Here is a 14,638-nt window from a genome sequence, read left to right as displayed (position 1 = left end):
TTTGACCTCACCTGATCGGATCTAACAGCCTCAGGATCCGAAGACCACCCCTTGCCACGTTTTGGACCTGGCCTTCCACCTCATTGCCGTGACCTTTGATGGACAAGTCCATTCCTCACCAGCTGCACTCAAGTCCACTCCTCACCAGCTCCGGGCGACACCGCTTCCCTGACCCATCCCCGGCACTCCCGGGTGACGGGGGGATGGGAAGGCTCAGAGTTCACTTGAGGCTGACCCCAAGCCAGGACTCAAAGGATTTGGGAGTGTGGGGTGGATGGAGGTTGAGGAGGGAAAGAAGATTGGGTCGGCAGAGCTAGGCCAGAAACAGCTCACGAATGCAGAAACCGACAGCAAACCCCCATGGGGGTGGAGCCCTGTAACTGCATGGAATATTTTTACAGAATTAAGATGCAGAACTATTTATGTCTGGAAAAGAATCACTTTCCCCACTAAGCTTCTGAGTGGTGATAGAGGCAGTTGCATTTTCACCCGGCACAAACTTGCAGAGTTTTGTCTCTGTGACAGACAGATGTCTGTTTTCCCAGCTCCCCTGGGATGGAGGAGAGGCGTGGCAGGGTAGGAAGTTGGAGTTCTTCCTTCCTTTCTATTTGGATCGTAATGCTCTGGCATCCTTACTCTTCTGTGCTTCAAAATGTAAATCTTGATTTCATTATCATCGTCAGCATCATCATCATCGGAAGCAGCGTGACAGAGTGGCAGAGTGCAGGTCTGGGTGTGGGAGGACTCAGGTTTGAGTCCAAGCTCTGCTGCCAAACTGACGTGTGACCCTGGGCAAGTCACTTAACTTTCTGAACCTCAGTTACCTCATTTACAAAATGGGGACAATAGCACCTGAATTTCCTACTTCGCAGGGTTGTTGTGGGACAAAAAGGAATTAATGTGAGAGTGCCTTGGGAGGAAAAAGTTATAGAAAACTAAGGTATTAATTTTTTTCAAGCACTTGGATCAGTGCTCTGCACCCAGTAAACACTCCATAAATACCATTGAATTATTGATCATCATTATCAATACTAATTATTATTATTATGTTTCCTGTTAAGCACTTCCTGTATTCCAAATACTGTTCTAAGCGCTGGGATAAATACAAGTTAATTGGGTTAGACATAGTCCCTGTCCCACATGGGGCTCACACTCTTAATCCCCATTTTACAGATGTGGTAATTGAGGCCCGGAAAATAATAATAATGCTGGCATTTGTTAAGTGCTTACTATGTGCAAAGCACTGTTCTAAGTGCTGGAGAGGACACAAGGTGATCAGGTTGTCCCACATGGGACTCACAGTCTTAATCTCCATTTTACAGATGAGGTAACTGAGGCACAGAAAAGTTAAGTGACCTGTCCAAAGTCACACAGCAGACGTGGCGGAACCGGGATTAGAACCAAGGTCCTTCTGACTCCCAGGCCCGTGCTGTATCAGCGTGGCTTAGTGGAAAGACCATGGCCTTGGGAGTCAGAAGTCATGGGTTCTAATCCTGTCTCTGCCACTTGTCAGCTGTGTGACTTTGGACAGGTCACTTAACTTCTCTGTGCCTCAGTTACCTCATCTGTAAAATGGGGATGAAGACTGTGAGCCCCATGTGGGACAACCTGATTACCTTGCCTCTCCCCCAGTGCTTAGAACAGTGCTTGGCACATAGTAAGTGCTTAACAAATACCACTATTATTATTATTATTATTTATCCTCTAAGCCATACTGCTTCTCTTATCATCATCATCATCATCATCATCATCATCATCACCAACAGAAGCAACAGGAGCAGAGCACCTTACTGGGCCCGTACTGAGTGCTGAATTCTGTGCCAACTGCTCAGGGGACATCCCGAGGGAAGATAGTGCACTATTGTACCAGTCCTTGAGGAGTGCACAGTCTAACGTGGGAGATAGCTCAGTTACTCCAGGCCATATGGCGATCAAATACTGAGTTTGCAGAACTGCCCCTCGCTAGCCAGTTGATCACAGCCTCACCTGTTTCACTAGTCAGGGAGGAAAACCTGAGAATTTTGTTGGAACCTAAAGTGTCCGAAGTGAAAATAATCCCATTTTTAAAAACACCTGTGCAGTTAAAATGGAAGGATTTTACTTATACGGAGAGCTTATCTCTAAACAGTAGCCAGGGTAGATACAAACTCATCAGGTTGAACACAGTCCATGTCCCATGTGGTGCTCACAGTCTTAATCCCCATTGTGCAGATGAGGTAACTGAGGCACAGAGAAGTTAACTGACTTGCCCAAGGCCACGCAGAAGACAAGTGGCAGGGTCTGGATTAGAACCTAGGTCCTCTGTCTACCTGGTTTATGCCCTATCCACTAGGTGTAGGGCTTCTCAGGCTGGTCTAATGGAAGAGCATGAAATCTGTGAGTCAGAGGACTTGGGTTCTAGTTCCAGTTCTGCCCCTGGCCTGCGGGGCGACCTCAGACAGGTCATTCAACCTCTCTGGCCACAGTTTCCTAATTTGTAAAATAGAGAGAATCACACCCACCTCTTCCAAGCTCACAGGGCTGTTGGGAGGGTTGAATGAGATGAGAGAGGTGGAAATCCTTTGGGAACATAAACAATCACTCTACACATCTAAGAATAGCTTTTTTGTAAAAATGGTATTTATCATGTGTCTGGGGTAGATACAAGACAATCAGGTAGGTCACAGTCCCTGTTCCACATAGGACACGGAGTCCAATGAGTAGGGTGTACAGACACAGAGAAGCAGAGAAATTGAGTGACTTGCCCAGGGTCACACAGCAGGATGTGGCAGAGGTGGGATTAAAATCCAGGTCCTCTTACTCCCAGGTCTGTGTTTGGTCCACTAGGGCCGTGCTGGGCTCACCGGTTAGGCAGAAGAATCCCTGCCTCTTTTGCCTAAGGATGCTGATTTGGCCATCCACATCTAGGCTTGGAAAGTGGCTGAAATGTCTTGGGTCAGAGGAAACCCAGGGTGATCAGTGTGGTCAGTGTGGCTTCCTCTAGGGTCCCCAAAGATCCTGCCCAGTTCCTGGGAATCCTCCCCAGCCAGGGAGTCATGGATCATGGGTCATGGATCTCCTGTCACCTGGCAAGCATGTTCCTTTCCATCGTCCATCCCCCACCATTGTGGTATCAGGTACCACAAGGGTTTCAATTATTACTCCATTTATTTATTTTACTTGTACATATCTATTCTATTTATTTTGTTAATATGTTTTGTTTTATTCTCTGTCTCCCCCTTCTAGACTGTGAGCCCACTGTTGGGTAGGGACCGTCTCTATATGTTGCCAACTTGTACTTCCCAAGCGCTTACTACAGTGCTCTGCACACAGTAAGCACTCAATAAATACGATTGATTGATAGATTGATTTCAATGCCGGAGAGGTCCTAGTAATAATAACTGTGGTGTTCGTTAAGTGATTACTATGTGCCACGCATTCTACTAAGTCTTGGGGCAGATGCAAGATCCTCAGGTTGGACCCAGTTCCTGTTCCACAAGGGGCTCACAGTCTAAGTTGGAGGGACAACAGCTAATGAATCCCTATTTTACAGATGAGGAAACAGAGATACAAAGAATAATTATTATTATTATTATGGTATTTTTAAGCGTTTTTTATTATTGCATTTGGTAAGCACTTACTATGTCCCAGGCACTGTTCTAAACCCTGGAGTGGGTATGAGCATATTGGGTTAGACACAGTCCCCATCCTACATGGGGGTCACAGTCTCAATCCCCATTTTACAGAGGGAACTGAGGCACAGAGAAGTGAAGTGACTTACTCAAGGTCGCACACAGACAAGTGGCAGAGCCGGGGATTAGAACCCATGACCTTCTGAATCCCAGGCCCGCCACGCTGCTTCTCGTAAGTTAAGTGACTTGCCCAAGGTTGTGCAGCAGCCTGCCAATCAAATTTATTGAGCGCTTACTGTGTGTAGAGCACTGCACTAAGAACTTGAGAGGGTACAATACCTGCCCACAACGAGTTTACAGTCTAGAGGGAGTTTACAGCAGGCAAGTGGCAGAGCCGGGTTTAGAACCCTGGTCCTGAGACTCAATCAATCAATCAATCAATCGTATTTATTGAGCGCTTACTATGTGCAGAGCACTGTACTAAGCGCTTGGGAAGTACAAATTGGCATCACATAGAGACAGTCCCTACCCAACAGTGGGCTCACAGTCTAAAAGGGGGAGACAGAGAACAGAACCAAACATACCAACAAAATAAAATAAGTAGGATAGAAATGTACAAGTAAAATAAATAAATAAATAAATAAATAAATAAATAGAGTAATAAATATGTGCAACCGTATATACATATATACAGGTGCTGTGGGGAAGGGAAGGAGGTAAGACGGGGGGATGGAGAGGGGGACGAGGGGGAGAGGAAAGAAGGGGCTCAGTCTGGGAAGGCCTCCTGGAGGAGGTGAGCTCTCAGCAGGGCCTTGAAGGGAGGAAGAGAGCTAGCTTGGCGGATGGGCAGAGGGAGGGCATTCCAGGCCCGGGGGATGACGTGGGCCGGGGGTCGATGGCGGGACAGGCGAGAGCGAGGTACAGTGAGGAGATTAGTGGTGGAGGAGCGGAGGGTGCGGGCTGGGCAGTAGAAGGAGAGAAGGGAGGTGAGGTAGGAGGGGGCGAGGTGATGGACAGCCTTGAAGCCCAGGGTGAGGAGTTTCTGCCTGATGCGCAGATTGATCGGTAGCCATTGGAGGTTTTTGACTCCCAGGACGTGCCCTTTTCACTAGGCCAAGCTGCTTCTCAGCAGCTCCAGCCTCCTCCCCAGTGTCTGGTACACAGCATGTTCCCAATCCAGCCCCTCCCTACGGGCCTTTCCCTTCACTGGACTGCTCCTCCTCCTCCTCATCATCATCAATCGTATTTATTGAGCGCTTACTGTGTGCAGAGCACTGTACTAAGCACTTGGGAAGTACAAGTTGGCAACATATAGAGACAGTCCCTACCCAACAGTGGGCTCACAGTCTAGAAGCGGGAGACAGAGAACAAAACCAAACATACTAACAAAATAAAATAAATAGAATAGATATGGACAAGTAAAATAAATAAATACAAAGAGTAATAAATACGTACAAACATATATACATATATACAGGTGCTGTGGGGAAGGGAAGGAGGTAAGATGGGGGGATGGAGAGGGGGACAAGGGGGAGAGGAAGGAGAGCCTTTACCAATCCCAGTTGATTGGCCGCTGTTCCCCAAACAGCTTCTAATTCTGGGCAGAGAGGGTCAGCATTTAATGGAATCTAATTTGACCGATTTGCTACCCTTGTTCTCTACGCCTCTTCCTGCACGGTGTTAGGAATGTGCAAGGAACTAATCGAATCTGACAAGCTCCTTTGCTTTCCCGGGCTGGGGCAGCGGCCTCTCATCAAAGAGCCTCATTGCCTGTTAGACTTTGAAAACAACTGATTAAGCAACATCCCCAGTGAAATGAACATCGTCTCTCAATACTTCCACAACCCCAGGATTTCAATCAGTGGCATTTATTGAGCACTTACCGTGTGCAGAGCAGTGTGTTAAGAGCTTGGGAGAGTACAGTGGAGTTGGTGGATATGTTCTCTGCCCACAACGAGGTAGAGAGGAAGACAGAACATTGATATAAATAAATAATTTATGGATATGTACTTAAGTGCTGTGGGGCTGTGGGTGGGACGAATATCAAATGTCCAGTGGTCACAGGTCCAAGTGCATAAATGATGCAGAAGGGAGAGGGAGCTGGGGAAAAGGGGGCTTAATTGCGGAAGGCCTCTTGAATCAGTCGATCAATCGTATTCATTTAATAATAATAATAATAATGACATTTATTAAGTGCTTACTATGTGGAAGGCACTGTTCTAAGCCCTGGAGAGGTTACAAGGGGATCAGGTTGTCTCAGGGGGGGCTCACAGTCTTAATGCCCATTTTACAGATGAGGTAACTGAGGCACAGAGAAGTTAAGTGACTTGCCCAAAGTCACATAGTTGAAAATTGGCGGAGCCAGAATTTGAACCCATGACCTCTGACTCCAAAGCCCGTGCTCTTTCAACCGAGCCATGCTGCTTCTCATTTACTGCACTTACTGTGTTCCAAACACTGTTCTAAGCACTTGCACAGTATAATAGAGTTAAAAAGGACATTCCCTGCCCACAACAAGCTTACGGTCTAGAGGGGGAGACAAATATTACTCTGAATAAATAATTTATAGATATGTAGTTGAGTTCTATGGGGCTAAGGGTGGGACGAATATCAACTGACCAATGGTCACAGATCCAAGTGCATAGATGGCGTAGAAGGGAAAGGGGGCTGGGGAAAAGAGGGCTTAATCGCGGAAGACCTCTTGGAGGAAAGGTGATTATAATAATGCTTTGAAGTTGAGGAGGGTGGAGGTCTTGCATATATGGAGAGGGAGGGAGTTCCAGGCTAGCGTTCCAGGCATGACCTCTGACTCCCAAGCCCGGGCTCTGAAGTGACTCGCCCAAAGTCACCCAGCTGACAATTGGCGGAGCCAGAATTTGAACCCGTGACCTCTGACTCCAAAGCCCAGGCTCTTTTCCACTGAAGCACGCCGCTTCTCCAATGGATGAAGGAAGGGAGCGAGGCAGAGCAGCGCAGAAGGGAGCGGGAGAAGAGGAGAGGAGGGCGCAGTCAGGGAAGGCTTCTTGGAGGAGATGGGCCTTCGCTAAGGCTTTGAATGGGGGGGAGAGTCACTGGTGGATTTGAGAATTTCTCCCCCTTCTAGACTGTGAGCCCACTGTTGGGTAGGGACTGTCTCTATGTGTTGCCGACTTGTACTTCCCAAGCGCTTAGTACAGTGCTCTGCACACAGTAAGCGCTCAGTAAATACAATTAATTGATTGGTTGATGGAGGATGTGAAAAAGGGGTTGGAAGCTGACACTAGAGGAGTGAAGAGTGGGCTGGGCTGTGATAGTATTTCACCCTATCTAGCTCCCTCCCCTGCCCACTGCCCCCAATTCCTGATGGAGCTGTGTGCTCTTACTGGCTTCATTCCCTTCCAACTCTCTCTCCTCTCCTTCCTTCAAGGGAGCTTTCCTTTCCCTTGTTCCACTGACTCCCCAGACTCCCCATTGACCCTCCTTTCAGGTAGATAGGCCCCACTCGGGCCAAAACCCCTCCGCTACCTTGGGCACAGCTGATGATTTCCTTCTCCTAGAAGCTTTCTCCAGTCTTGCTTTCCCTTACATTCCCTTCCTAACTGTCCAAGCATCCTTCAGTCTTTGTGGCTAGCTTTTTTTTTTTCCTCCCCACCCCCTCTAGCACAAGGCTCTGTTCTGGCACTCAATAAATACAATTGAATTGAATTGAATTCTGGGTCTCCTACTTCTCAATCAATCAATCAATCGTATTTATTGTGCACTTACTGTGTGCAGAGCACTGTACTAAGAGCTTGGGAAGTACAAGTTGGCAACACATAGAGACAGTCCCTACCCAACAGTGGGCTCACAGTCACAGTCTCCCAGCTCTACTATTATTCTGTCAGGAAGCTCAACTACTCCATGACTTGAACTCTCACCACAGTATGGATGATTCTGAGATCTAACCCCGACTCCAGTCCTTATCTTTCTTCAAATCTAAAACCCTCTGTTTCCTCTTACCTCTGGGACATCTTAATATGGACAACCTGCCAGTATATGAAACTCAGTATAGCAAAAACTGAACTTCTCATCTTTCCTCCTCCACGAGAAGCAGCTTTGCCTAGTGCATAGAGCACAGTCCTGGGAATCAGAAGGGCCTAGGTTCTAATCCCAGCTCCATCGCTTGTCTGCTGAGGGACCTTGGGCAAGTCACTTAAGTTTTCTGTGCCTCAGTTACCTCATCTGTAAAATGAGAATTACGACTGTGAGCCCCATAGTAATAATAATAATTACGGTATTTGTTAAGTGCTTACTATGAGCCAAGCACTGTTCTAAGGAGGGACACAGACTATCCAACCTGATTACCTTGCGTCTATCCCAGAACTTAGTACAGTAGTGTAAGTGCCTAACAAATACCATAAAAAAAAGAAACTCTTCCACCTAACTTTCCCATCCCAGTCGACAATACTGCCACCTTTCCTTAAGTCTATAAGGTCACTGTGGGCAGGGAATGGGTCTGTTATATTATTATATTGTACTCTCCCAAGCGCTTAATATAGTGCTCTGCCCACAGTAGGTGCTCAATAAATACAACTGAATTCCCTCAAAACTTTTGACCCTCTTTTACACTTCTCTTTTCTCTCTCACATTCAGCCTGTTGATGATGATGATGATGATAATAATAATAGTAATATGTGTTAAGCGCTCACTATGCCAAGCCAAAGTTTGCATGAAGGCAGATTTTGCTTTCCAAACACTGTAGGCCTCACACAGGGAAGAGTCCGCATAACCTGTTTGGACTCAATCCCATGTCCTCCTCACCCAGTGTGCGTGATCCTTATTCCAGATGGACATTTGGGCTTTGTGGATGAACCCTAAGGGATTAACACTGCTTTTGGGGCAGTAGGATGAGTGGGAAACTCAGGAAGAACGCTGGAAAAATCCTTGCTTGGTGGCTGACGGACCCGACCTGCCGCAACTCCTACAATGACTCCAGTCCCCTCCCTCAGAAGCTGGGGGAGAGCCGGCCCCCTTCCTGTCCTACACGTTCTGCTCATTAGCGAGGCGGGAAACCCCATAATGAACATCACAGATCGCACCAGCCCAAGTGCCGCAGAATGACACGGTCACTAACTAATTAAAAGCAGAAAATGGAATTCAGCAGCTCCGCTCTGCACTGGTGCTGCTGCTTTGAAGAGAGTCGGGAACAGGTGCTGAGTGCTCTCTGGCTCTAGTAGTAGTAATAGTTATTCATTCATTCATTCAATCGTACTTATTGAGCGCTTACTGTGTGCAGAGCACTGTATTAAGCACTTGGGAAGTACAAGTTGGCAACATATAGAGATGATCCCTACCCAACAACAGGCTCACGGTCTAGAAGGGGGAGACAGACAACAAAACAAAGCGTGTGGACAGGAGTCAAAGAAGCAGTGTGGCTCAGTGGAAAGAGCCCAGGCTTTGGAGTCAGAGGTCATGGGTTCAAATCCTGGCTCTGCCACTTGTCAGTTGTGTGACTTTAGGTAAGTCACTTAACTTCTCTGGGCCTCAATTACCCCATCTGTAAAATGGGGATGAAGACTGTGAGTCCCACGTGGGACAACCTGATCACCTTGTAACCTCCCCAGCACTTAGAACAGTGCTTTGCGCATAGTAAGTGCTTAATAAATGCCATTATTATTATTATTAAGTCATCAGAACAAATAGAATTAAAGCTAAATGCACATCATTAAAAACATAAACAGAATAGTAAATATGTACAAGAGACTAGTAAGTATGTACAAGAGAATAGGAAATATGTACAATTATGGTACTTGTTAAGCACTTAGTATGTGTCAAGCACTGTTCTAAGTGCTGAGGTAGATACAAGAGCTTCCATCCATCTGTCCAGTTATCAACCCGTTCAAATGGGGGCCCGTCTTGTAGACTTCCTTTCTCTCCCCCTCGTCGCCCTCTCCATCCCCCCATCTTACCTCCTTCCCTTCCCCACAGCACCTGTATATATGTTTGTACATATTCATTACTCTATTTATTTATTTATTTTACTTGTACATATCTATTCTATTTATTTTATTTTGTTAGTATGTTTGGTTTTGTTCTCTGTCTGCCCCTTTTAGACTGTGAGCCCACTGTTGGGTAGGGACTGTCTCTATATGTTGTCAATTTGTACTTCCCAAGCGCTTAGTACAGTGCTCTACACACAGTAAGCGCTCAATAAATACGATTGATTGATTGATTGATAGACTCCTAGTACAACCCAGCCCGTGCACTTCACTCCTCTAATGACAACCTTCTTACTGTGCCTCGATCTTGTCTCTCTCGCTGCCAAACTCTCACCCACATCCTGCCTCTGGCCTGAAATGCCCCCGCTCTTCATATCAGACAATTACTCTCCCCTTCTTCAAAGCCTTTTTGAAGACCCATCTCCTCCAAGGGACCTTCCCTAACTAAGCCCTCTTTCCTTTTTCTTCCACTCCCTTCTACTTCGCCTTGACTCACTCCCTTTATTCATCCTCCCTCCCAGCACCACAGCACTTGTGTACATATCTGTGATTTATTGATTTATTTTAATGTCTGTTTTTCCCTCTAGGCTGTAAATTCATTGTGGGCAGGAAATGTGTCTGTTATATTGCTATATTTGTACTCTCCCAAGCGCTTAGTGCTCTGCACACAGTAAGCATTCAATAAATACAATTGACTGACTGAGTGACTGGACTCCTAGAGGACAGGGGCCATGTCCTTCAACTTCTAGTACCTGCTCCAAAGCGGCCAGGATAGTGCTCTGCACACAATGCTTTGCTCACAGTAAGGCTCTAATTAATAATAATAATAATGATGATGGTATTTGTTAAGCACTTACTATGTGCAAAGCACTGTTCTAAGCGCTGGGGAGGTTACAAGGTGATCAGGTTGTCCAATGGGGGGGGCTCACGTTTCAATCCCCATTTTACAGATGAGGTAACTGAGGCACAGAGAAGTTAAGTGACTTGCCCAAAGTCACACAGCTGACAGTTGGTGGAGCCGGGATTTGAACCCATGATGTCCGACTCCAAAGCCCGTGTTCTTTCAGTACCTTGTGCCCAGTAAGCATCCATTACAGTACACTGTACCCAGTAGATACTCAGGACATTTCTTGGCACAAAACAGGTTCCAGGGTGCCATTTTTCATTTTGATTGCAGGGAAAAATTGGGGATTGGGGATCGGGGGGTAGGGGAAATTGAACCTGGGGCTTTGAGGTGTGGGGGAGGAATTGATTGGGAGAAAGAGGAGATGGAGGGGACAAGGAGCTGTGCAGCTTAGTGGCAAGAGCACAGTTTTCAGTGTCTTCTGAGTCCGAGGACCAGGGTTCTAATCCTGGTTTTCCCACTGTGTGGCCTTGGAAAGTAATTTAGCTTCTCTTGCCTCAGTTTCCTCAAATGAAAAGTAGAGGATTGAATACATGTTTTCCCACCTATTTAGAATGTGAGCTCAGAGTGGGACAGGGACCGTGTCCGGTCTGATTATACGGTGACTACCCCAGGGCTTTGTACGGTGTTTGGTACAGGTAAAGTGCTTAACAAATGCCACTAGTATTATTATTATCATTTGGAGGAAAGGGAAGAAATGGGAGAGGGCACAGAAGAAAAGCAATGTGGCCTAATGGATAGGGCCCATACCTGGAGGTCAGAAGGACCTGGGTTCTAATCACTATCATTCTTCTCTTCTCACAAGCTGGCATACTTGGTGTCATCCTTGACTCTGTTCTCTCATTCACCCCACACATCCAATCCATCACCAAAACCTGCCAGTCTCATCTTCACAACATCACCAAGATCCGCCCTTTCCTCTCCATCCAAACCACTACCTTGTTGGTACAATCTCTCACCCTATCCCTACTGGTTTACTGCAACAGCCTCCTTACTTTCTGATCACCCATCCTCCTGTCTAGCAGCTTGGGGGATCCATCAATCAATCAATCAATCATATTTACTGGGTACTTAATGTGTGCAGAGCACTGTACTAAACTCTTGGGAGAGTCCAGTATGCTGGAGTTGTAAGCCATGTTCCTTGCCACAAGGAGCTTACAGTCTAGAGGGGAAGACAGACATTAATGTAAATAAATAAATAAATTACGGATATGTACGTAACAGTTGTGGGGCTGAGGGTGGAGTGAATAAAGGGTGCAAAACCAAGTGCAAAGACGATGCAGAAGGGAATCAGAGAACCAGTAATCAGGGCTTAGTCGGGGAAGTCCTCTTGGAGATGTGATTTTAATAAGGCTTTGATGGGGAATTTATCAGGGACAAAATGGGGTGACCATTGCGGGCTGCTGCAGCTGTGCAGTCTCTGCATCACCTGCCAGCCTGGAACCACCAGCCCCGGCTTTGCCAGCCCTGGCCTTGGCAGCCTCAGCCTCATCAGCGCTGGCCCAATCAGCCCTGGCCCAGTCAGCCCTGGTCCGGTCAGCACCAGCCCAGTCAGAGCCAGCCCTATTATTCATTCATTCATTCATTCAATCGTATTTATTGAGCACTTACTGTGTACAGAGCACTGTATTAAGTGCTTGGGAAGTACAAGTTGACAACATATAGAGACGGTCCCAACCCAACAGTGGGCTCACAGTCTAGAAGGGGGAGACAGAGAACAAAACAAAACATATTAACAAAATAAAATAAATAGAATATGTACAAGTAAAATAAATAAATAGAGTAATAAATACGTACAAACATATATACATCATCATCATCATCAATCGTATTTATTGAGCGCTTCCTATGTGCAGAGCACTGTACTAAGTGCTTGGGAAGTACAAATTGGCAACATATAGAGACAGATACAGGTGCTGTGGGGAAGGGAAGGAGGTAAAGCGGGGGGGATGGAGACGGGGAGGAGGGGGAGAGGAAGAAGAGAGCTCAGTCTGGGAAGGCCTCCTGGAGGAGGTGAGCAATCAGTAGGGCCTTGAAGGGAGGAAGAGAGCTAGCTTGGCGGATGTGCGGAGGGAGGGCATTCCAGGCCAGGGGGATGACGTGGGCCAGGGGTGGACGGCGGGACAGGCGAGAACGAGGCACGGTGAGGAGATTAGCGGCAGAGGAGTGGAGGGTGCGGGCTGGGCTGGAGAAGGAGAGAAAGGAGGTGAGGTAGGAGGGGGCGAGGTGATGGACAGCCTTGAAGCTGAGGGTGAGGAGTTTCTGCCTGATTAGCCCTGGCCCAATCAGAGCTGGCTCAATCAGCTCTGGTCCAGTCATCCCTAGCCCAATCAGCCCCGGCCTGGTCAACTCCGGATGGGTCGGCTGCCCTAGAGCCACTGTTGCCCCTTGGTTGCTCCTGGGGAACACTGTGCAAAATGGTGGAGCCTGTCCCCTAAGGTGACCCCACATGGGCTGCCCGCTAACTCTTCACCCCTGTGCTCACCCCCTTCTCTCTTCTCTCTGCTTCTTTTGCAGGGAGCTTCTGGTCTCCGTGGCGCTGGGCCAGGTTCTTTCCCTGCTCATCTGTGGCATTGGCCTGACCAGCAAATACCTGTCAGAGGACTTCCATGCCAACACCCCGGTCTTTCAGAGTTTTCTCAACTATATCCTCCTGTTCTTGGTCTACACTACCACATTGGCAGTCCGGCAAGGTAGGTGCTCGCCTTTCCTTCCTTTCTGGACCTCCGGAGAAATGGAGTGGGGATGGGGGATCCCAAGAAAGGCGGGGTATCCCGGGGGTACCCGCAATGACCTGTGTGCTTCTGTGGGGGAACATGCCAACCCTAGCCCAATCCTACAGTCAACCCTTTCCCAATCAGCCCCAGCCCAATTAGCTCCAGCCTGGGGGGAGCACCCTGACTCTCAGAACCACCCTGGGAGCCAACGCCGACTGTGGATCCAGCTCTGAGAGTGGCCAGGAATGTATCTCTCCACCTTCTAGACTGTTCTCCCACTTCTAGCCTGTAAGCCCATTGTTGGATAGGGACCGTCTGTATATGTTGCCAACTTGTACTTCCCAAGCACTTAGTACAGTGCTCTGCACACAGTAAGTGCTCAATAAATACAATTGAACTAACGAATGAATGCAGGCATAGAGGCTAAGAGATCAATCAAACATTTAAGCATATTTACTGAGCATTTACTGTGTGCAGGGTGCTGTACTAAGTTCTTGGGATGTACAATATAACAGAGTTGATAGACACATCTCCTGCCCACCACGAGCATTCAGTCCAGAGGAGGAGATTGACATTAATGTAAATAAATAAAATTATGGATATGCCCATAAGTGCTGTGAGGCTGAGAGAGAGGTTAATAAAGAGTGCAAATCCAAGTGCAAGGGTGACACAGTTGGGGAAGCGGAAATGAGGACCTAGTCAGATGCTGGGAGACCTGCTTCTTCTTGTTTCCTGCTGACTGGATTCCTCCCTCCGCCCTGATTTAGCCATACTGTGACTCATCCCAAGCATTCAACCAATTGGTAGAGTTTATCGAGGACCTAATGGGGGCAGAACAATGCCACTAATCCCTGGAGAGAGCACACCACTGGAAAAAGACACAGTCCCTGCCCTCAGAGAGTTTGCATTCTAATCTATGGCCTATCCCTGCAGAGAGCACTTGTGGCATTTTCTCTTCAGTCTGACTTGGGATTTGGGGTTGGGGAGAGAGGGGGGTCCAGGTGAGGAAAGGGCAGGCATGACGAGGAGAAGGAGTTAGTCAAGTTGGGCCTAGATTTAAAATGTCTGAAGTAGAGAGGCTAAGAGAGAGCACTCTTCTGGGCCTAGCTTCTCAGAGTTGGAGAGGCAGACGAACCAACTGGGCCTTCAATCAACCAGTAATAATAATAATGATATCTGTTAAGCGTTTACTATGTGCCAAGCACTGTTCTAAACACTGGATAGTTACAAGGCAATCAGGTTGTCCCTTGTGGGGCTCCCAGTCTTAACCCCCATTTTACAGATGAGGTAACTGAGGCACAGAGCAGTTAAGTGACTTATCCAAGGTCACACAGCAGACAAGTGGAAGAGCTGGGATTAGAACCCATGACCTCTGACTCTCAATCAGTGGTATTTATTGAGCGCTTTCTGTGTGCAGAGCATTGTATTAAGTGCTTGGGAGAGTACAAT

The 14,638-nt window shown here is 47.4% G+C and overlaps 1 protein-coding gene across 1 annotated transcript in view; it reads left to right on the top strand.

Moving 5' to 3' along the window:
* Window positions 1-14,638, top strand: part of SLC35F1 (solute carrier family 35 member F1) — a 178,552-nt gene that overhangs the window by 87,182 nt on the left and 76,732 nt on the right. Inside the window, exon 2 of the mRNA XM_038762635.1 lies at window positions 12,990-13,165. Within this exon, the coding sequence (XP_038618563.1) occupies window positions 12,990-13,165 (176 nt within the window). The remainder of the gene's footprint in view (window positions 1-12,989; window positions 13,166-14,638) is intronic.

Source organism: Tachyglossus aculeatus, chromosome 2 (genome assembly GCF_015852505.1).
Source record: "Tachyglossus aculeatus isolate mTacAcu1 chromosome 2, mTacAcu1.pri, whole genome shotgun sequence".
Taxonomy (NCBI): Eukaryota; Metazoa; Chordata; class Mammalia; order Monotremata; family Tachyglossidae; genus Tachyglossus; species Tachyglossus aculeatus.
This window is presented reverse-complemented; position numbering and strand designations above follow the sequence as displayed.